This window comes from Otolemur garnettii, unplaced genomic scaffold (assembly GCF_000181295.1).
Source record: "Otolemur garnettii isolate 467f Iridium unplaced genomic scaffold, OtoGar3 scaffold00002, whole genome shotgun sequence".
Classification (NCBI taxonomy): domain Eukaryota; kingdom Metazoa; phylum Chordata; class Mammalia; order Primates; family Galagidae; genus Otolemur; species Otolemur garnettii.
The window spans coordinates 8,492,755-8,515,122 of record NW_003852397.1 but is presented as its reverse complement, the minus strand read 5'-3'; the positions used below and the strand labels follow the sequence as shown (position 1 = coordinate 8,515,122).

Sequence of the window (22,368 nt, the reverse complement as noted above, 5' to 3'; positions counted from 1 at the left end):
AAAAAAAAAAGAAAGAAAAGAAAGAAAGAGAGAATGTTCATAACAGCAAAAATTTGGAAATAACCTAAATATCCCCAAGAGAAGTTGGGTTGAATATATTAAAGGTACACCAGATGGTAAAGATCTGAAATATAAAGAAAAACAAAGAATACAAATCCTGAATTCACCATTTCTTATTTATGCTACTTGGTCTGAATAGTAAATCCCCATAAGCCATAAAGTCCTCATGAGTAAAATGCCGATAGGAAAATCTCCCACTAGGGCTGTCGTGGGGTAGGTGACAGCATTATCATTACGCAGCATGGCTGACACCATGACTTCAACATGGTAGATATTCACACTCAATTAATTAAGTGTTCAATTAAATAAATAAACTTTATGCATTTATTTATGAGGGGCAGCAAGTCGTAGTTCTTCAAAAAAGAACAAGATTTGAATAGGTCTGAACCTTTTACAAAGTTGTATGACATTGATGATAACTATATCATCATCATCATTATCCTTATAACTATCAATTTTTTGAAAGGCCATGGCACCACCCCAGAATGCATAGAGCCTCTGAATGCTAAGGTTTCCCACCCATATGTTTTTATAGTAGTCTGCTGTAGGACAGTCTTCTCACATCAAAAAGAGGGTACAGTGTGGACCTCTATGTCTAAAAATATAATGCTTTTTCTCTTGCTCTCTCAAACATAGACATACACAAACACCATCTTTGTTTAGAAATTGTGGAGAATCTTCTTAAAGGAAATAGACAAAGGCCAAGAGTGGTGGCTCATGCCTGTAGTCAATACGAGCACTCTGGGAGGCCAAGGTGAGTGGATTGCTTGAGTTCACGAGTTCAAGACCAGCTTAAGCCAGACTGAGACCCCCCATCTCTAAAAATAGCCAGGTGTTGTGGTGGGCACCTGTAGTCCCAGGTACTTGGGAGGCAGAGGCAAGAGGATCATTTGAGCCCAAGAGTCTGAGGTTGCTGTGAGCTCTGATGCCAGCACTCTACTGAGGGGGGGAAAATGTAAGATTCTGTCTCAAAAAATAATAAATAAATAAATAAATGGAAATAGACACTCTTTTACTTTGTGGGAAGATCATTCAGTTTCACAAACCTCTAAACAACACAGGTGCTAGAATTACTAAGAAAAAAGATTTTTAACTAGGGGCAGAACTAAAAAGAAATACAACCTCCTTAAAGTTTGTGTGCAATTGCACCTTGTATAGCTCTGCTTCCATTCTTGAAAGCATCTGCCTTTTAATATGACTTAAAAGGTCAATTTTACCAATTCATTTGGAATTTTGAGAAAATATTCAATAAAAAATAACAGGACTCTTTGGAGCTAAAAAGAAATATTTCCACATGAAAGAAATAACCTTAATGAGTTCTTCCTTCAGGACACTCAAACTTCTCTTGAGCCACTTAACAACTCCATTACAGAAATCCTCTAATGTTCTACAACAGAAGGCCCAAGGTGTCCAGTGCGTGTGATCTAAAAGTGGCGTAAGAAGTTCCCCATACCCAGAGCCTCTGGATAGGGGAGTTGGAAAATATAACTCAGACGCACAAAGCCTAGCAGGAAAGGAGTTTTCCGGATTTCCATTCCCCCCTCCTCTTGGCAAGAGGACAGATGACTGCTCAACATGTCCCATAATATGCTGGAGACAAGGCATCCTTCAGCCAAGGTCATAAACCTTAGGCTGGGGAGTAGATAATGAGGGACTCTCCTCCTGAACGTGGTGCAACATAAAGATCTCATTGTGCAGCAGTCCAGTCTAGGCAGTGGCTGCTGGGCTGTGGAGGCAGATCTGAGGTCAAACATAGTGCCAGTAGAGAATGGTAGATGGGATATCAGTAGATGCCATTGGTTTTCAACATCACATGTGCCTCAGATTTGCTATCCTGGTCTAAACCATTCAAATCACCAAGGGTTCACTGAGCAATTAACATATCAGCACTGTGAGAGATGTTTTCCAAACCTGGTCGAATGTGAGAATCTTCAGGAGCTTTGAAAGATGCAGATCCTTCGCAATGTTTCTATAAATCTAAAGTTATTCTAAAATACAAAATTTACTTTTGTTAAATGCAGATCCCTTGGCTTCGTGGAATCAGAAGCTCCCCAGATGACTGTAAGATGGTCAGTTCGAGAGCTTGGAAACCACTGTTTATAAGGCTTCTGAGAGAGATAACTAAAATTTGGACCCTTGCTATTCTTACCCAGTCCTTTTATAATCGAGACCCTACAGTAACATCAAACTGCAGGGTGCAATACATTTGTGGATCATCACAAATTTTATGGATGGTAACCAGGATATATTTCTAAACAAAATAGAGACGTTTGAGGTACATCATACATAGTAATTTGTGAATCTTTTTTCTGAGATACATGGAGATACGTGGCCATATATTTATAGGTCTATCCAGATCTACACGAGTTAGACACAGATACCAACGTAAAGACAGAGATGCCGCCTGTGTCCCACAGCACATACCTGGAAAGCAGGTATGTTTTCCATGAGACAAAAGCCAAAACCACGTGAAATTCAATGACCTAAGAAAATGCTTCCTGCCGAAATCTTAATGCCTTTCCCTCTCTTTTGTTCCCCAGTGAAAACTAAGGTAAAGACATACCATAAACCACAAACTTTCCGTTATAAATTATAAATTGGTCCCCTCTCAGCTTTATTTCTTTAACTTGCCTTTTCTCCGTGGACAAATGTCATTGTTCTCTATTAAACGTCCTCCAAATGGAATATATTAAATTTTATCTTTTGAGTCTAAATTGATGGTGTTTTCATACTGTGAATGGTGTCTAGTGATTCTTTATAGAGAAAAAAGCAAGAGGAAATGGGTTTGCATAGCAGACAGAGGGACTTCAGCCAGATATTAATATAATGAAAAATTTCCTGGTAGCCAGGGCAGTACAAACTACAATGGGTCGAATGGGGGGGGGGGACCTGTGTGTGTGTGTGTGTGTGTGATGTGAAATCTAGTTCTCTGTAAGTCTATGAAAACAAACCAGATTCTTATCTGTCTGGAATTCTTTAGATGTAAGTCTGTCTGATAAGCGGGGAGTAGACTTCCAGGCCTATAATGCCATTTTTCCCTGAATCATTGAAACGTTCCAAAGTATCAAAGACATATTCATAAATCAATCACATAAACCAGAAACGTTTGCATGGTGTTTACCCACTGGCACACTGGTGACATTAGGGAAAAGCAGTTCGTGATGGTGTATGTCAACTGTGCACTGTGGAGAGTTTAACACCTCCACAAGCCACTTAGCATCTCAGGGTCTCATTAGCTCATCCCTAGAACGAAGGAAAACAGTATGTTCCTCCCAGAGTTATGAAGATAAATGAAATGCATATCTGAGCAGCACCCACACAGAGAAGTGTAAGAATTCATTAACTTTCTTACGCCTGCCTTTAACACATTAGCATCTAAAAAAATAGGATTTTTAAGACTCAAGTTCATGAAACATCAAGCTCTGTTCTTATATCTTAGCCAATACCTCTGAAACCAGAAGTCTTTCTTTATGGGGCACACAGTGCCGTTCCTCACCCTGTCTGATTCTCAGTCTTGGTTTGAATTGGTTTGGTTTGGTTTGGTTTGATCTTGGAAGAAAACATTAGAAAATGTCTTTCTCTCTTCCTGTTACCTAATAACTTCTCAATCTTATAATGATGGACAATGTTAAGAGTACTCTTAGTCTCCTGAAAAGTAAAAGAAGAGGAGGGGAAATGGGTAACACATAAAATTGTATCTACATCATCTATTGCCGCGTGGTAGTATAAATAGTTCGCTCTGGTAAATACTTTAGTGTGCTTTGTATGGATCATTTAGTGTGTTCGTTTTAGAAATGTTTAGATAGTTTAGTAATCATTGTCTCTTATTCTTCTCAGAAAACATTGACCCAAATCAGTCCTTTTAATAATGAACGTGCTTCTGATGTGTCTGTTGCAGCACTGTGGCGCTGGATTCTTTCGCAGCCTGGCAGGAGAATGTGTGCCTTGTGTCTGTAATGGTAATTCCGACGAGTGTCTGGATGGCTCTGGATTCTGTGTGGTAAGTCGGGGGCACCCACCACCCCTCAGGTGCTTCACTGGGCCTTTGTATCTTGGGTGAAGATAAAACATCTTCTTGGATGTTCCAGCTGCATAGGCGCGAACTACGAAGCAAGCCCTCTTTATCCCGCCCTCCAGCTTTCCCTGTAAAACGTATCATATTAACTATTTCTGATTTTAAGTGGCCACCAAGACATTTACATGAGTGTGCATGAGCCCCAGGAGGTTCCTGCTTTGTCACCCTCAGCAGCTGGTTTCCTGCGGTAGACCAGTGGCGATGGGACCGAGAATAATACACGGAGGACGAAAACCTGCTCCCAGATTCCTCTGTAATAGTAGAGTTGGCCGTATGTTTGGCTCCACTCCACACACAGCAGGAGCATGACACAGTTGTTGCACAGCCTATTTTAGAGCTCGAGGTAATCAGATCTATAGATCAAAATTAGTTGTTTTTTTAAAATGTAAGTTTAAACCCAACAGGTCACAAAAAAGAAAGCTTTGGCCTTGTGGTCTTTGTCAGTCTGTGTTCCAGCTCCCAGGAGACTCTTTCCCCCCTTAACTAAATGAATTCTCCAATAGACTGTTCCTCGGTGAAGCAGAATAGAGACTTGTGAAGGAGGCGGAGAGGCCTCCTAGCACAAAAGTACTTGCTACGTATTTCCTATTTTCCATTAATGGACTGACAACTTAGTGAAAATGGATTTTGAAATATTTACCAGAAGTGGCTTCAGCAGAAGTCACAGGGGACATTCTTAGCACATGCTCTTTCATGAGCCGTATGACATAGCAGAAAGCTTTGCTTCTTTGAGCTGCTATCTAGCAAAAGGGGCTTTCCCAAATTACGAGAGTATTTTTGCATAAATGATAAGAATACTTATTTAAATATACCCCAAATTAGCATAAATTGTCCCTATTCAACAGATAGCTTTTATTACAAGAGGCCTCTAAGGCCATTTCACAACGCAAAGATGCTATTTTACTCACACATTACATTAAAGTGCAAATTAGGATGTTTTCATTATTTTCAACCTAAAATTTGACATTCTTCTAGGGGCAGAGAATTAGGAGGCAAAATACTAACGGTTTCTATCCCTTCGTAGTGTCTGTTTAGTCCTGATACTTGTGTTCCCCTCCCCCATCTTCTTAAATAACCACGGCATCCAGGATGTCCTCTGCCGCAGTGTAGGCACCGCAGCTGCCAAAGTCTCCCCTTTTCTAATGCTTCCATCTCCGGTTTCCTGTTATTTTAATCCCAGTGACACTTGGGAAAAAAAAATCCCTGGATACACTTGAACTGCTAATGTACATCTCTGATAATTTGACCAATTAAGGCTGTTTGTTACCTGGTTTATTAAAATATAAGGCAATAGAGATTTTCAGTACCCTCAGCCGGCCATCACCAAGATGGAAGACTGAAGTAAATTAAAGAGAAAACATCCCACCTGCTAGTGCCTATGGAGAGCAGTGACTGAGCCATGCTTCTTTAGAGTGACACGCTCAGAATAGGAACAGTCAGGGTTTTGTCTCTGACCTAGCCATGAGCTTTTGAGAGGGACAGTTACCATGTGATTCCTTTCCAGTTCCTGGAGCCTATGAGGTTCCAATGACTGTTTGGGGATGGACTGGAGTGCTAACATTTATATGCACACTCGGAAGTTGCCAATCATCTTGCCATTACTTTGTTTCAAGACGGAAAATTAAAACAAAAAGAAATAGCCATTCTAATCACCTGAATTGTTGTGCCTCCATCCTGTCCTGTCCAGAGGGAAATATCTTTTCCCCCTGACTCAAGTTATATATGCTCAGATAAGAAAAGCAACAAGCAAAAAATAAAGATATGTGTTGCATTTCAAATACAAAGTGAAAATCACCTACAATTCCATCCCCCAGAGCTACACATATACTCCTATTCTTATAAATTTAAATTAGAAAGGAAAAAATGTATCATTTGCATTTAATGAAATGTAAGTGAGGGAACAGAAAAGGCTTGCAAATACAGAAAGAATATTTTGCCACGTGGTTGGTGAATATATTAAGTGTATGGTGTCATACTGGAAGCAAACTCATTTTTTTTTGTTTTGTTTTCTTTGGCATCAGCCTACTGATGTATCATTCCAGGTTGCTCCGCTCCCTCCCTGTGGTTCATTCTGAGCTCTCAGGGAGCCAGACAGGCTGAGATTCCAACACTAGAACTTCCTTATAGCCTACTGTGCTTACCAGCCTTGAATCAGCTCTTACAGATCAGCTGCCTTAACTCATTTCACCCATCTCCCAAAAGCAACCAAAAAATAAAGGGTCTTTTATTCCATTTTATCTTATTTTTCCTCTATGTCAAAGGCTTATAAAATATCTGCACCTGCCTTGTACACCTCAGCTGCTTCAAATTCTTTCTCAATTCCCACGTCCAATATTTAATTTGATCTTATAATTTATAGACCGATTTTAACAGGCTTTTGAGAGAAGCTGAAGTAAGTCATTCAGCAACAGAATGCAGAGTGATAAAATTATGCTACCATATAAAATACACACAGAGAGATTTCTTCACTAGTGGAACACTAGTCTTTTAAATACAGAAAGGTGGCTAAGCAAAAAACAGCTTGGGAATCTAATATGTATTGAGAGTCTTCCCAATGGACCAGTTTGCATCTTCTCAGAACTGCAGTGCATTGGACAGGGTTCTCGGCTGGGTCAGCTAAATGGGGCCCCAAAGGTCAGCCAACTCCACATGGCCAACTCTAGGAAAGTTCCAGAAGGAAGCACAATATAGGAACTGAATAGAGGAGGTGAAAAAGCAGATAGAAAGAGACAGGTGGCAGGTGGCAAGAGTACTTGGTAACCGATAATCCATATTTTATATCAGATCAAGAAGTTAGACACAAAGAACTAAAAAGGAGCCCCAACTGAGGCCATTTGCTATCTGAAAAACTGTTGCTTTGTCATTAGGAGAAAGTCAGGAGCCAAATGAGCAGAATTAGAACCAAGCAAATCCAATTTTAAGTTCACCAGTGGCACAAAGCTCTTCCAGTTCCTTTTGATTAAGAATTGATTTTTTTTTTCTTTTGGTGCAGTTTTTGGCCAGGGCTAGGTTTGAACCCACCATCTCCAGCATATGGGGCCAGCGCCCTACCCCTTTGAGCCACAGGTGCCACCCCAAGAATTGATTTGTCTAGTGATTTATCTAAACAAATGGACTTTTAGCACAGTAGAGAAGATAAACAATCCAATATATTGAAGGCTAATGGACTTTTCATTAATCTCAAAGCCTAATTAAAACCCTATTCAAAAAAGCAAAGATACTACATGTCTAATTTTTGTAGACATTGGCATCTTCCTCACAATTTTTGAACTCTCTTTTATTACGCGTGAGAGGCAGAAACCAACCATGTAAGTCCCTGTGAGATTAAGCATGTGTGTTCAGTAAACCAGCACTCTCATCAGGTATTGAAGAGCAAGAAGAAATTGAGTATAGAGACTTTTTGCTCCTATTTTACTTGGACCTTTTTTTTTTTTTTTTGTAGAGACAGATTTTCACTTTATTGCCCTCGGTAGAGTGCCATGGCATCACACTTCACAGCAACCTCCAACTCCTGGTCTTAGGCAATTCTCTTGCCTCCGCCTCCCAAGTAGCTGGGACTACAGGTGCCCGCCACAATGCCTGGCTATTTTTTGTTACAGTTTGGCTGGGCCTGGGTTCGAACCCACCACCCTCAGTATATGGGGTTGGCACCTTACCCACCGAGCCACAGGCACCGCCCTACTTGCAACTCTAAATGGTATCTGGATCAGGTGCATAATCCTTCCATTAAAATTTTAACAATTTTTTTATCTATTGAAAACTTGGAACAGCCAAAGTCTTGGACATGGTTATCATTTTGGTTCCACGATAGCTGAAGTTCTGAAACAAAGTCAGCAAATTTCATGCATGAAGAATTCTGAGAATGGATAGCTCAGTGGAGTCCCCTGTTGCTTTGTGCCATCAACATAGGAATATGACAGGAGCTGAATGCAGGTAGTAAGTTCTCTACTCGTTATTCCTTCTTCCTCTCCTAGCTGGAACTTGTTTCTCTCTTATACTCCCCAACTTGGTTAGCAACGTCACCACCCCCATGCTTCATCGACTTTCTTTTCTTCTTCCCCAACATTCACAGTGACGTTAAACCCTGCCAATTCGGAGTGGGAGAGGGTCTGCTCCCTGCCACGCCCTCCTACTGCCTTAACGCACAGCCACAGCGTCTCTCCCTGACATGGTGTCCCAAATACTCATATCACCAGCACCAGCTCTTTCCTCTCCTTCATCTCCCATGCAGCCATGGAGACGTCTTTCAAAACAACCCAATCAAGGCATCCTTATTTTCAAAACCCTTCAGAAATTCTACTTCAGCCACTCAGAACACATTGCCACCTAAATATGCTCTGTACTTGCACATCCTGGGCCTGAACTTGTTCCCTTGTCCTTGACCTGGGATTTCTTAAAGGATAACTTGAAGGCCTAGGTGAAATGTCACCCCCTCCATTAAGCCTTCTTTGACTTTCTCAGGAAGCGCTAACAGCTGCCTTTCTCGGGTCTTTGTTCCATAGCAGTGTGGGCCTTCTGCATACCTCAGTCAGAGCCTGTCACGTCCTCTATTACTCTTTGTTCACCTCTCTTGTTTCCTTCACGAGTCTGTGAGTTACTTAAAGGCTGGAGCCAGGTCTTTGTCATTTTAATAACAGTCACAGTTCATTGCCCATCATGATCTCAGCTTAATCCGTGTTTGTTAAATGAAGGTATTGGTTTCTAAAATAACAAGCTAACCTAAATGAAAAAAACTTTCATTTTGTAACTTATGGGATACTCAGGCCATTCTTCTATTGCAGTAAGAAGTCCTGTCTTATGCTAGAAACTCAGGTTCTGGCCCAACCCTGAGTAACCAGGAAACAGTGCTGCCAAAGCTAGGTATTTTTATCTAGGTCCTTGCTTCTAGGGTAAGGTGACCAGACATCCCGCTTTTGGCGGGACAGTCTTGATTTTTAACAATTTGTTCCGCGTCCTGCAGCGTTTTAAAAAAGTCCCAATTTTTGGAAAGAATGCATGACAAGCTAGAGCACAGTGGGAGAACGGGAAGGGAATATACGGTTTTCAGCTGCTGAAAAGGTTAATGTAACTTCATTTGGAAATGAAAAGGCTAATGTCAACTCCCTACTCCCCTCCTGGGCAAGGTATCAGAAGGAGACTGGCTCCCTCCCTTGCTTCTAGGCGAGGACAATTAGCTCAGGAGCCAAACAGTCTGGAACAAACAAGTAGTGCCCCCCCACCCACCCACTCTAGAGTAAGGTGACCAGACATCCCAGTTTTGGTGGAACAGTCCTGATTTTTAACAATTTGTCCTGCGTCCTGTGGCATTTTTAAAAAGCCTCGATTTTTGGAAAGAATGCACGACAAGCTAGGGAACACGGGAGAACAGGAAGGGAATAAACGGTTTTCAGCTGCCGTGTGGCTGTTTCGCCAGGATATGCATTTTATATTATTTTTGTTAATTTTATAACGTTAAACTTTAATAATAAATAATTGTTGAGAACTGATTATCGAGAACTGCTTATCAAAGTTTGCGTTGTTGTCAGGCCCCATCTCCCCCCCAATGGTGTCCCACTTTGCCAATGTTAAAATCTGGTCACCTTATTCTAGGGTATAGTCTAGATCAGTAGTGTCAATGATATTTTTGAGCTTGTTAGATGCAGACCCTCAATCCCACCCCAGACTTCCTGAATCAGAATCAGCATATTCACCAGAATTCCAGGGAATGCGTAGATATCTTGACATTTAAGAATTTTGATCTAGACACAGAGCAATTCTCTAACTTTATGGTCTCAGGAACACTCTTTACACGCTTAAGAATTATTGAAGATACATAAGAGCTTTTGTTTACGTGGATTTTATCTACCAATATTTACTGCATTTGAAATTTAAATTGAAAAAATTTTATAATGCTTATCAATGCATTTGAAAATAGTGATAACAAGCCCATTATATGTTAAGACAAATAATATGCTTTTACAAAACATTAACATATTTTACAAATTGAAAATATGTTTAATGTCTGGCTTGCTTAATAGATGGCAGCTGGGTTCTCCCATCTGCTTCGGTATCAATCTGTGCTGATATCTCATGTGTGTAGTCTCTAGAAAACTTCACCTTACACAATGAAAAATGAGAAAATGAGAATGCAAAAGATAAATAAAATTTCAGGATTATTTTGAAAATAGCTTTGGCCACCCTGGGCATACTTAGAGCTGCATGGGTCTAGCCTGGCATAAGGCATGCTGGCAGACACTCCAAGGCTAACCTGGTCCCGTGGAGGCTTCTTCCTGCATTATATGCTGTGACCAAGAGGTGAGAGACATCATTTCTCACCTGGAGGAGACATAGCTGGTGTCCAAATGTCATTACTAATACTTATTTACAGTTGATCGTCTAGATGTAGCTTTCTTAATCAGTGGCTAAAGATCCAGAATGCTTATTCCAATTTTAAGTGGGATCAGTTTTCTTAAAAAGTAAACTTTTCTTCCCAATAACATGCTTATTTATTGTTGTCACTTTTGTTTTTTGTTCCTCAAATGGCAGAGCACTGTAGAAAAAGGGACATTTTTGCAATCTCAGAGTAAAAGATGTTCAGAGCTAGAAGAAACCTGACAGGCCATCTGGTCTAAATCTTCATTCTACAGATAAGGACATAGAGGAGGTCCAGGAGGATCAGGTGACTCATCCAGAGTCGACCAGCTAGAAAATGGGAGAGCTAGTTGCCTCCAGGACTCTTTCTACCTGTTTCCCAGAATGTGCACTGATGCTTCTTAGGGAAGTTCATAATAAACCCCTTAAAGGAAGGCAGATAAGGAAAGTTAATATTTGCACTCTTAGGATTTGGAGGTTGGGAGAGATTTGGTACTTTTCCTTTGAGGATAACTGCTCTATGGTAGCCATGGCGGAATTAACGCTCTGACAAGGAATACAAGGCTTCTGTTAAGCCATAAGGGGACAGAATTGACAATTTGTTCATTTTTGCAGCTTAGTTGTCACTTCAGGCAAAAAGTATGGCTTAACATCTCACAATGGGCCCATTTTCTTCTGCATAGATGTGATTCACCTGTCCAGTAAGAACTCAGACAAATTTGACCCCAGTCTACAAGCAGCCCTGCCAGACTCAGGGCTGAGGTCAGCGTAGGTGGACAGGGCTCGTTGGGTTTACCTGGAAAGAGAGATTGCCACCAATTTTGAGCTAGAATGTTAATTTCCTTTATTCGCTCTAGATTTGACACTGATTCATTAATTCATCCTTTCCTCTTTTCCTTCATTTTTTTCCCCAACAAATATTTTCTGAAGGCTGACTTAGCACAAGACCCAGTGCTAAGAACTGTGAGGAAAACATTTAACATCTTGTTGTCTACATACAATACTTAATTTCTCCATTTTTCATTCATCTGTCAAGCAGTCTGAACTAGCCCCTAAATCTTATTCTGCTAACATAAATCTAATCAGAAACCAAATATTGTCCATACCTAAAGGCTGATCAAATGCCTGAAAACTGTTCAACCAGGATAGCTAGATCTCTGTAATTAAAAATCCTCCCTTAGGACTAATGTATTATACTTCATTTGAAGTTCAAAGTGTTAGCAAAAGACTGCAACCTTCTAATGTAGCCGTTTTATGACTGCTTGGAAAAAGAGCCTTTTCTTTACGGTACTGGAGAAGCAGTATAGTTTGGAAATTAGCAGACTCACTTCTGGAGCCAGAGTGCCTGAATCTGAATCTCACTGCTGCCTGCTATCTGGGTGGTACTGGGCAATTTACTTGAGCTCTCCCTGTGCTTCTATCTCTTCTTATGTAAAAGGGTCAGAGGGGATTAGAGCCTACCTCAGACAGGGCCTCACTAACGTTTCATTCTGAGCCTCAAATATAACATTAAGACAAAAATAAAGAGCTCGGAGTTCAGCCTACTGCTGTGTCATCTGGCCTTCCTTGAGGTTCCTCTGCAGAGCCCTGTTTTAAAAAGTTGCTCCACTGAAGCTTTTGTGCGTCTCTTTTACTAAGGGAATCGCTCAAATAGGAGGGTGCCTCTTCAGTGGTATTCTAATTATAATGATATCATTTTTCACTGAAAACCCGACTCAGCCTTTATACACACACTCCAGTGAATGTGAAGGTGAAAATATCGTGCAGCTAATAGCTTTGCCTTGTGCGATTTGGGCCAATCCCATAGAAGGCTGTCTGTGTGTTGGCAGCAGTGCCCCTCACAGAAATAAGTCATCAGCCCCACAGCTGCCGAGTACCTACTCGTTCCCAGTTAATGGCAATACAGTGCTGGACATGTTGGGGATGGGTGCTGAGGCTGAGAACAGATAACAGACTACAATGTGGGTCTTGGAAAGAAGGAGGGATTCCAGAAGGGAGTATCAGAGAGGACTTTCCAAAGATTTTAAAGCTGGGTACAGATCTTGAGTGTTGGAAAGGTATTCCTGGCAAAAGGATCTGTTTTGTGTGGGGTTTTTTCCTATTATGCTTATTACAAGTGAAATAATCCTACACATAAACCTGCCTACTATTTCTTCTGTGTCACTATCCAAGATACAACCCATTAGCAGGCCGTTCATTACCTTTGCCCCATTTACAGCCTGACATACTTTGCCCTTCCAAGCCATAAATCCTCATTGTTCCCTTTGTCATGGGAACTGCCAGAGGGACTGGCAGTTGATTGATTGGTTTTTCATTTCATATTTATTCCAAGGTAAGAAGCTGATGGATGCTTCTGGAACGTCTGGGATTTGATCATTCTGAATTGAAATGGGTAAAATCTCCTCTGCACTCAATCTAAAGAGTCCCCAGGCTGCTGGCGACACAGAGACGTCCGGCAGGAACCCATCCACCACTTGTTTGTTCTTTCAAGCACTGGCCAACATGTCTTGTGCTGACCAGCCCTGACCCACACCTTTGAAGCTGTCAGGCCTGACACTCCCTTTACTTAGTTTCTAGATTTGTTGTCTTTAGAATTTCTCTTGCATCTGGCGGCACCTATAGCTCAGTGAGGATGCCAGACACATATACAGAGGCAGACAGGTTCAAACCTGGCCAGGGCCAGCTAAAACAACCATGACAGCTGCAAAAAAAAAAAATAGCTGGTCATTGTGGTGGACGCCTGTAGTCCCAGCTACTTGGGAGGCTGAGGCAAGAGGATTGCTTGAGCCTAAGAGTTTGAGGTTGCTGTGAGCTATGATGTTAGGGCACTCTACCCAGGGCAACAGCTTGAGACTCTATCTCAAAGAAAAAAAAATTCTCAGTGCATCTTACAAGGGTACATGTGAAACTTACTAAATGTAGAATATAAATATTGTCTTAACACCGTAACTGAGAAAATGCCGTGAAGGCTATGTTAACCAGTCTGATGAAAATATTTCAAATTGTATATAAAACCAACACATTATTACCCCCACCCCAAATTTCTCTGCATCCTTGTTGATTTTCCTCTTTTCTCTCCTAGCACTGCCAGAGGAACACAACAGGAGAGCACTGTGAGAGATGTCTGGACGGTTATATTGGAGATTCTATCAGGGGCACACCCCGGTTCTGCCAACCGTGCCCCTGTCCCCTGCCCCACCTGGCCAAGTAAGTCCTAAAGGCAGAGATATTGTCTAATGTTCATTTCTTTTTTTTTTTCCATATCCAGAGTTCTGAGGTTTTATCACAGTCAAAACTGAATACTTTGTGTTGAGATAAGACTGGAAAACATAGAGAAAAGTTCTCTCGCTTAAATGCACTGTCAAGGAAGCTTAAGCACTTGCAATGTAGGTGATAATTCTGTTCCCAAAATATCAGGGTGCATCATAAGGTCAATGAAGTCTCCCAAGTTTTATAAACAAGGCTAGTCTCACCTTTTTTCAACTATCTTTTCATCTAGAGGGAATGCAACTTGTAATGCCATCAGACTCGTGATAACACAGTATTTTCAGGAGTACTGTTTCTTCTAACTCATAGAATAGAGGTTTCCCTATGTGGCAGCCAAATATGCTTTTCTTTGCTTTTCTTTCCTTTTCTTTTTCTTTCTTCCTTTCTTTTCTTTTCTTTCTTTCTTTTTCTTTTTCTTTTTTTTTTTTCTTTCTTCTGAGACAGATTTTCATGCTGTCACCCCAGGCTACCATGAGATGGCGTCATAACTCACAGCAACCTCAAACTCCTGGGCTTAAGCCATCCTTTTGCCTCAGCCTCCCAAGTAGCTGGGATTGCAGGCCTCTGCCACACTGCCCAACTAGTTTTTCTATTCTTAGTAGAGACCGGGTCTCAATTTTTCTCAGGCTGGTCTCCAACTTCTGAGGTCAAAGCAAGCCTCCCTTCTAGGCCTTCCAGAATGATAAAATTACAGGAGTGAGCCATTGTGCTGAGCCCCAAATATGCTTTTCAGAGTTAGAACGCAGATGAAAAAAGTGCATGCTTTAGGCCAATCGGCTCATAGAAGATTTACGAGAAAACAATTTTTCCCTTCTGGCTATAGTTTGACCTGAATAAGAAGTTAAAGAGAATAGATATACATCATAATGGAAATAATGGAATTATTTTCAGTTATATAACATGTATACATCCTGTAATAAAATCATGAAAGGCTATTTTATTGACCTAAAAATGACATAGTACAGGAATAAAATGGTGTAGTGATGTATGGTTTTCCAGATGTCAACCAGTTCTCTAATTCTCTGAAACCAGCTCCGTAGCCTGCAGTCAATTTGGTTCTGACACTAAGTTTGTGGAGTTGGCATAGATGCCATGGGTCAGGATCATTTCCACAGAACCGCTCCTACTTCAGGTGACAGCCAAAAATGGGGTCCTAAGCTACATACACTTTGGCTCAGCAGACTACAAAGCCTGAGGTTCGCCTCAACTCTTTCCTCAGGTTGGATAAATCATTAAAATGACTCAGAGAACTCAGAAAAGTGCTGTACTTATGAGTGTTACTTTATTCTAAAAGATACAACTCAGGAACAGCAAAATGGAAGTGATGCATGTGGCAAGGTATGGAGAGAGGGGTGGGGGCAGGTGCAGGGACACCACTCTCCACGGTCGCGGCTAACTAGCATACACTCAGGGAGCCTGGAAATGGGCTTGCTGTGGACAACTAAAGGCAGTCTTTTCACTCAGGAAATTCCAAGGATTATAGAGCTCTGTGCCAGGAACCAGGGGCAAAGACTAAATACTGTATGTGTTTTTTATTATACCACAAATGGAAAGAAAGTGAACCTAAGTTCATATTTTGGTTTTGACACAAAATATCTGTGTGATCTTAGCAGGTTCCTTTCTCCCTATATTTCACTATTTCACTTTCCATAGGACTTGGGGTCAACAAGACTAAATTCAGATCCTGACATCATTTTTGGAGACAGTCTCACTCTCTCACTCTGGGTAGAGTGCTATGGCATCCTCATGGCTCACAGCAACCTCAGATTCTTGGGCTCAAGAGATCCTCTTGCCTTAGCCTCCTGAGTAGCTGGAACTATAGGCCCCCACCACAGCACTCAGATAGTTTTTCTATTTTTAGTAGAGATAGGGATCTTGCTATTGTTCACGCTGGTCTCAAACTCCTAACCTCAAGCAATCCACCTGCCTCAGCCTCCTGGAGTCCTAGGATTACAGGTGTGAGCCACTATAACCCACCACCATCCCTTGATTCTTTTGCTAGCTCTGGATTCCAGTTTTTTTTCTTAGTGTAACAAATCAAATGAAGAATTAAGGATCTGCATCATAGGATTGTGAGGATGGGACCAGGAGAATATGTGTGGGTTGGTATATTGCCCATGAAAATGTGTAAAGTCGATGCTGTCTTTACTGAATACATAGCATTGTATTTTCTCTACTACTTATAGTCCACTTATTTACACCAGGCACTGTTCTTGGTGTTTGACACAATACTTACGTAATTGATAACTGTCATAGAGATTAAATCAAGTGATGCACATACAAAGACTTACAATAAAAAGCCTAAGTACCTTCTCCCCACACTCACACACTTAAAAAAAGAGAAGGAGATGTCAACCACATTTCCTACTAATTTTTTTCTTAATTGAACACCAACATACACCAACATTTTACCTACTGCCTTGTGATATATTCAACTGCCCCGGACCTTGCTTTATGATGTTTTTATGTTCAATAATATCATAAGGTATGAAAACTGAATAGAACTGAGGGTGAGAGTAGAAAATGCAAACACTGAATGTTCTACTATTTTCACTAGAGTACATCTTGATTTTTTTTTTTGCCTTATCTAGTTATATTCTTCAACTGTTCATTTATATCCTGCTCTCAACCATTAGACTTAACCACATCTCTTTCTTGATGATATAGTTATTCTGTTAAATACACTTCTTCCACCTTCCTAATAACCAGGGTCACTTGATCTCCCATATAAAGTTGTTTGATAGCATCATCTACTCCAAAAAGGTTTATAAGCTTCAAGCTGTAGATCGTTTTTTAGGCAGTAACAGAAGAATTAGGAAGGCAATGTCAGATGGTTCTTTCTCATTGTATCGTTCCACTTTTGTATGTTTTGCCCTATGACAAGACTTGCTTATCTAAATGATATGATATTCATGCCTTATGATGCAAGACTTTTAGAAGAGTATTCCCTATGGACTAAGAAGTCTTGGCTATAGGCAACCATACACTTACGGAGAACTTATTATATTCCAGTATAAAAGCTAGTATTTTCGAGTACTTGTTATATACCAGTCATGTAGTAGTCACTGGTGACACAGGGTGAATAAAACAGTCAAAAAGTCTTGCCTTGATGAAAATAGGTCCCAAAAAAAGCAATTTTTTGAAGCACCCAGAGCAGATGATCTTTTACTTTTTGAGCCACCTTAATCCATAGGTTAGTTTTTAAAGACGTGCTTCCGAAGGCTCACTCTTCAATGAATGAAGCAGAAAGTTGCCCACTAGGTTTGAGTCTCCTGTCGTGAAAGAGAAACAGTTTCCAAAGTCACTGGGGACCACCATTTCTGACTCTATTCTTTGTGCAGGTGTGAGCGGACCCAGGGTTGAAGGGAGCAGTTAAGGGACTTAGGGAATGTGCTCTGAAGTTAGGGACATATTCACATATATGAAAAGTGAGTCTCTATAGCACAGATTTGAGGTTGAAAAACCTGCTGAAAATGAAAATGAAACCCAAAATCTGTCACCTAGACGTAATATTGTGTAGGAGCAGGGAGGAACTGCGAAGGGTGTAAGAGACCTCTGAGGTTTTGCAGATTTGTCTCTATCCTGGCATTAGCTCTACTTCTTGAATCCTTTGGGTGGTGGGGGGTGTGGGGCGGGACTGGCTGCAAAAAGGGGAGGAGGGGGTAGTCTGTGGTCATAAAACACAACAAATTTCCTTGGATCCCGTAAAATTCTAGCTTGGAATCTGGCCTCATTATTGACTTAATTAACTAACCTCAAATACAAATCAAATATCTTATCAAAACTCAAATGCCCCATTGCCTCCTCCAGCCTTTCTTTTAAATATTCATATTGCTATTTTTTTATATATAAAAATAAAAGTTCCAGGACCTTTAAGAGAGGCACCCAGTTTGGATTCTGAATTACACTTCAAAAGATCCTTGGAGTTGAGCCTGCAGACCCAGGATTTGATTTCCAGTTGCAATAGCCACATCAGGAAGCAAGGAAATAATGTTCAAGAGAGTTAAGCAAGCAAACAATAGACACAGGCTATTTTTCTTCAAGTTCCCTAAGGGTTTTCTAAGAGCAAAAGGCACCCTTCCACTTGAAGGCGCAGTCAGTGGGCTGAGAGAGACTCGGTGGTGGTTTCATTTCCCAGCCAAAACCAGAGTTTACTTTAAGAAAAAAACATAAACAGTTTATGCTGATGAAAAACAAAAATGAACCCTGGAGGGCTGGCCCTGCCTCCAAGTCTCCTCCTCCACTACCGCTGAGACCAAGAGTCATGCAGTTGTTCCTGGGGACCATTTGCATGGAGCTCATGTTCTGATTTTGGAGTTGGCCAGACAGCCTCCATCTCTACCAGTAGCTGTGGAAATCGCTCCAATTAAGGAAAATGTCATCTGTTTGAAACAGCAGGACACCAGCCACAGGCAGAGGACTCCAGATGCCCCCGGCAGATGTTTCATCCTTCAAGCCGTGGGCGGGCTGTTGGGTGGAACACCTTCAAAGAAAAGATGCGTGGGGGGCTGTTCAAGTTCTGGACTCTTCCCTGACAGTGATTCTTTCTGTAGGCTAACCAGCCAAGTGAAGGGTAAAAGGTCAAAGGAATGTAATTTTGTTGGAATGTTTTTCCCAAACTGTTAGAGAAAATAAATTGTGGGTATTGCCTTTCACTGAGATGCACATATTGTTTTCTGACTGATTTTGTAAATGTCTTCAAACAAAACAAACACATTCTCCATTTGCTTTTCTCCAAAGACCATGAGGGTAAAATTGCTGATACATTCAGGAATGGAGAGCAGCAGGTCACACTCCACGGTTGTACAGTACCTAAGCTCAAACTAATTTAGAAGTCTTGAAAAATGTTATACACACACACACCCCTATACCCTGCACAATTCATGTCTTGATATATGAAGAATTTTCCAAACTGTGGAGAGTATAACCCCATTTCCCTTGTGTTAATAATTATGATAGTTATTTATAATGTCAAACCAATATTTTTATTACTTTCCTATTCTGTGTTCTAATTTTTATTATCTAAAAAAAAAAAAAAATAAGAAAGGGTTCATGGACTAAAATCCTTTTATGGTGAGTCCTATCTTGCCGGAGTATTTGTTTTGTGACTTTAATCAACTCAAGTCAGTCCCTGCACCCTTATTCCCAATCTTTAAGGTACTTAGGAAAGAAATTAAGCTTGTGGAGGTTAGAAAGTTTCATTTAGAACTGGGTCCTGCTCTTTAAAAATAGATGAGCTCTAGTATAAGAAAAAAATAAATTAAAGAAGGAAACTTAAAAATATTCACAGAAAGTAGTGAGGAATAAGAAAGGATTCTCATGTAGAAATTAAAATTTGATTGTTTTATTTATGGCTTTGAAATACATGTTTTAGACTTGTATTTAAAATATGCAAGGGGTGCCAAAAAATGTACACACACTTTAAGGGAAAAAATTGTATTAAAATTATAATATTCAAATCACATTTGACTTCTGCAATTACCAGAATATAAGATACAATATACAAAATATCATAATCCACTATATATTGACTATTACAATTTTAATAAAGAATTTTCCTTTCTTAAAATATATATGTATATATTTTGTCACCCTCTATATACCTAGGGCCTGGGAATTGTTGCAACAATATAGTGGCATTTTTTTAATCTGGGCCTGCTGGTTTAAACTTTCCTGCAAGGTAAATGTAACAAGTTTAAATAAATCAAACAATCGCATCTATTAGAACTTCTAGGGGACCAACATGTGGGAGATCTAAAAAAGTTAAGACAGTCTCTTCAGTGGTATATGGAGCTGACTTCTAACTTTCACTTACAATTCCAGTTTTGCAGAATCCTGCTATAGGAAAAATGGAGCAGTTCGGTGTATGTGCAAAGAAAACTATGCAGGACCTAACTGTGAAAGGTACGCTTATAAAATTCTCTTACTTTCTGTCTAAGTTAAAGGATGCTTTCTGTTTCTTACACTCATCAGCTTTGCCATGATCCTTCGGGAGAGGGGTTCCCCTTGGCCCTCTGAAGTTTTGCTGAAAAAAATCACTGAAGCTGCAGTGATTGTATGCCTTTGGAGAAAAAGGGGTACAAATTTATTTAAAGTGTATACACGGGGCCTTCAGAATGAAGACTCAAAGACACCAGAGAAATTGTCCACGTTTATGCTTAGGTTCAACAAAGTATAGATGGCCAGGCAGAAATGCGATTGGGCAAAAAGGTTATGATCTAATGCCGATAGACTGAGTGAGGAAACCCACCTGTCAGCTGCTCACAGTTTTCTAAGATAAAAATAGCTTTTGTTAAAAAAAGACTCAGAGAGAAGCCTTATTTTTAAACAGAAATGCCATGAGATTGGCGAGGTCTTATTTTTAACAGAAATGCTGTAACATTGGCGTCATTTATCGTGTTTAGGCAGCAAATACTGTGCAGTGCTGTAAAGACAGGGTGGGAAAGCAGGGAGGTGCTGCCCAAACGTCACACACCTTCAGACAGCTGCCCGGCCAGCAGCACACCCACACAGCCCCAGGGAGCTCGCAGACTCCGCCCGGGGCTTCCCATGTAAACCTTAAATTCTGAGCAACCTCACTTCCAAGGAGAACCCTCTCTAGCTCTCAAACGGTAGTTCCAAAACAAACAAGCAATAAAAAGGCACAGTGTCTATGGGACAGAAAATTTCCCTGCTCAGAAGGCATTGTTAGTATGATTAGGAAATGTGCAAATTGTGGATAATTCTTTCACTAAACCGTTGTGGGATTTTTTTTTTCCGTAACAAGGAAAGTGAGAGCTGTGAGCCCACATGAATTTCATCCATTAGGAGGGAGGGAAGCGACAGAGGTGATTACATTACACTGGGCTGATTAATGTTTGTGACACACTTATTCTGTATTTCCTTACTTGGGGACAGGAGAACATCAGGCACCTGATTTACTCATTTTCTGGCTCAGTGGAGGTCTAAGAGGATTGTTAATCAGCCAGAATGGAGCTTTTCTCCTCAGATTCAGCTCAACTTAGACCGATAATGACTGAGTAGTATTGCTAATGGCTGTTCCAGGCTCCTGGAGAGGGGAGTTAATGGCCCTACAGAGAGCCCTGCAGATCGAATGCAAAGCCTCCCAGCAGTGAAATAGCCTCAGCCCTAAGGCCCTAAGGGTTCAGTCCCACAAAATTAACCAGAGGTACAGATAAACATTCTTATCTGCAGTGGCCTCCCCAGCCCAGCACAGGACAGCATGCCCACCCCCACATGAGACTGCAAATGATAAATCTCCCGGCCTGTACAGAAGTCTGGGGGCTCTGCTATTACCCAGGGAGGGTGGGTCAGACCTGGTGCTGGAATGGTAGCTTCCTGACCCTGCAGAGGTGGGACCTAGGAAAGGGCCCCAATTTGGGTAGTGAAAGTAGAGTGTTAAAGAGACGTCACAGTGGCCGGCTGGGTTTGCTTCTCAGCTCTGCCTGTGGGTGAGCCTTCCAGGCAGGCAGGTTATCTCATCTCTCTAAGTGGTAATTTCCACTTTACAAAGTGGAGACATTGAAGGTCCCCAGCTCACAGGACTGTTCAGAGGTAATCCTGTGAAGTTTGTAGTATGGCACCTGGCACTTCATGCGAGCTCAATAGAAATTAACTGGTGAGAGCACGCATCATGGTCATGGTGGTTATTGTCCCACTCCTGGTGATGGAGGGGACAGTTAGCTCATTTTCCTGAATCATGCCTTTGAACTTAATAATGCTATTTATTGAGCAACTCTTAGGTTTTTGTTGCTTTACATTCCTCATCTGCCATCCTCACAACCAGCCTGAGAAGAGGTTCTATTTGTCATTTTGTGGATTATGAAATGAAGCTGGAGGGGCTCAATCATCCAAAAGGAGGTGGCCTTTGCTATTTCTGATTTGCATTTGACCCTAAGAATGAGAAGAGGGTTCCTGCTCTGAGTTTAACAGCCAGGTTCTTAAGTTATCTAAGCGTCCCATGTATTTGTGAACTGAGACTTCTCTTTGGACGTTTTTTTTCCCCTTAATATGTAGCTGATTTGTATGGATATCTGTTTCAAACAAAAGCAAAAATTAGTCCAAGCCAAGAATACCCTAGGTCTTTCTGTAGTTAGAGACCATTTAATGAAGTGACAGTTTTCAAATCTGACTGTGTCTAAGTGTCTTCTGGAAAGGTTTAAATTCCTGAGCCTTCCCCACACCCCCTCCACCACCCCACTGAAAGGACAGCCTGAAGGGACAGTGCCTGGGGTCTGTGTGTTGACTGCCTGCTGGAGTCTCACACACCGCGGCTGTGACTCCTTTGTGGACCACTGCTCTGCTTTAACCTTCAGTGCCACACTCACATAACAGAAAAGTGTTTCTCCAACTGTGGCTTAAAATCCATTGGTGTTCTCAGAAGTATTCATGGAGGTTCATAGGTTCTCAGTGAGTATTATTTTTTAATTTTACATTTAATTTCCATGAGAATCCTGAGAAAAAAACATTCACTGAAACATGCTCCAGACCAGTGATTTCCAACCAGTGTGCTGTGAGAGGATCTTAGGTGTGCCACAAAAATTGGTAAGGATCATTAAATTATTTTCTAAAGAAGTTCAAAGCACAGTAAGTTGGTTCTTTTTTTTTTTTTTTTT

General features: G+C 41.0%; 1 protein-coding gene across 1 annotated transcript in view; it reads left to right on the top strand.

Moving 5' to 3' along the window:
- LAMA4 (laminin subunit alpha 4) overlaps nt 1–22,368 on the top strand; it is a 142,336-nt gene that overhangs the window by 34,791 nt on the left and 85,177 nt on the right. The window contains exons 2-4 of the mRNA XM_012804547.2: nt 3,959–4,060; nt 13,569–13,693; nt 19,577–19,657. Of these exons, the coding sequence (XP_012660001.1) occupies nt 3,959–4,060; nt 13,569–13,693; nt 19,577–19,657 (308 nt within the window). The remainder of the gene's footprint in view (nt 1–3,958; nt 4,061–13,568; nt 13,694–19,576; nt 19,658–22,368) is intronic.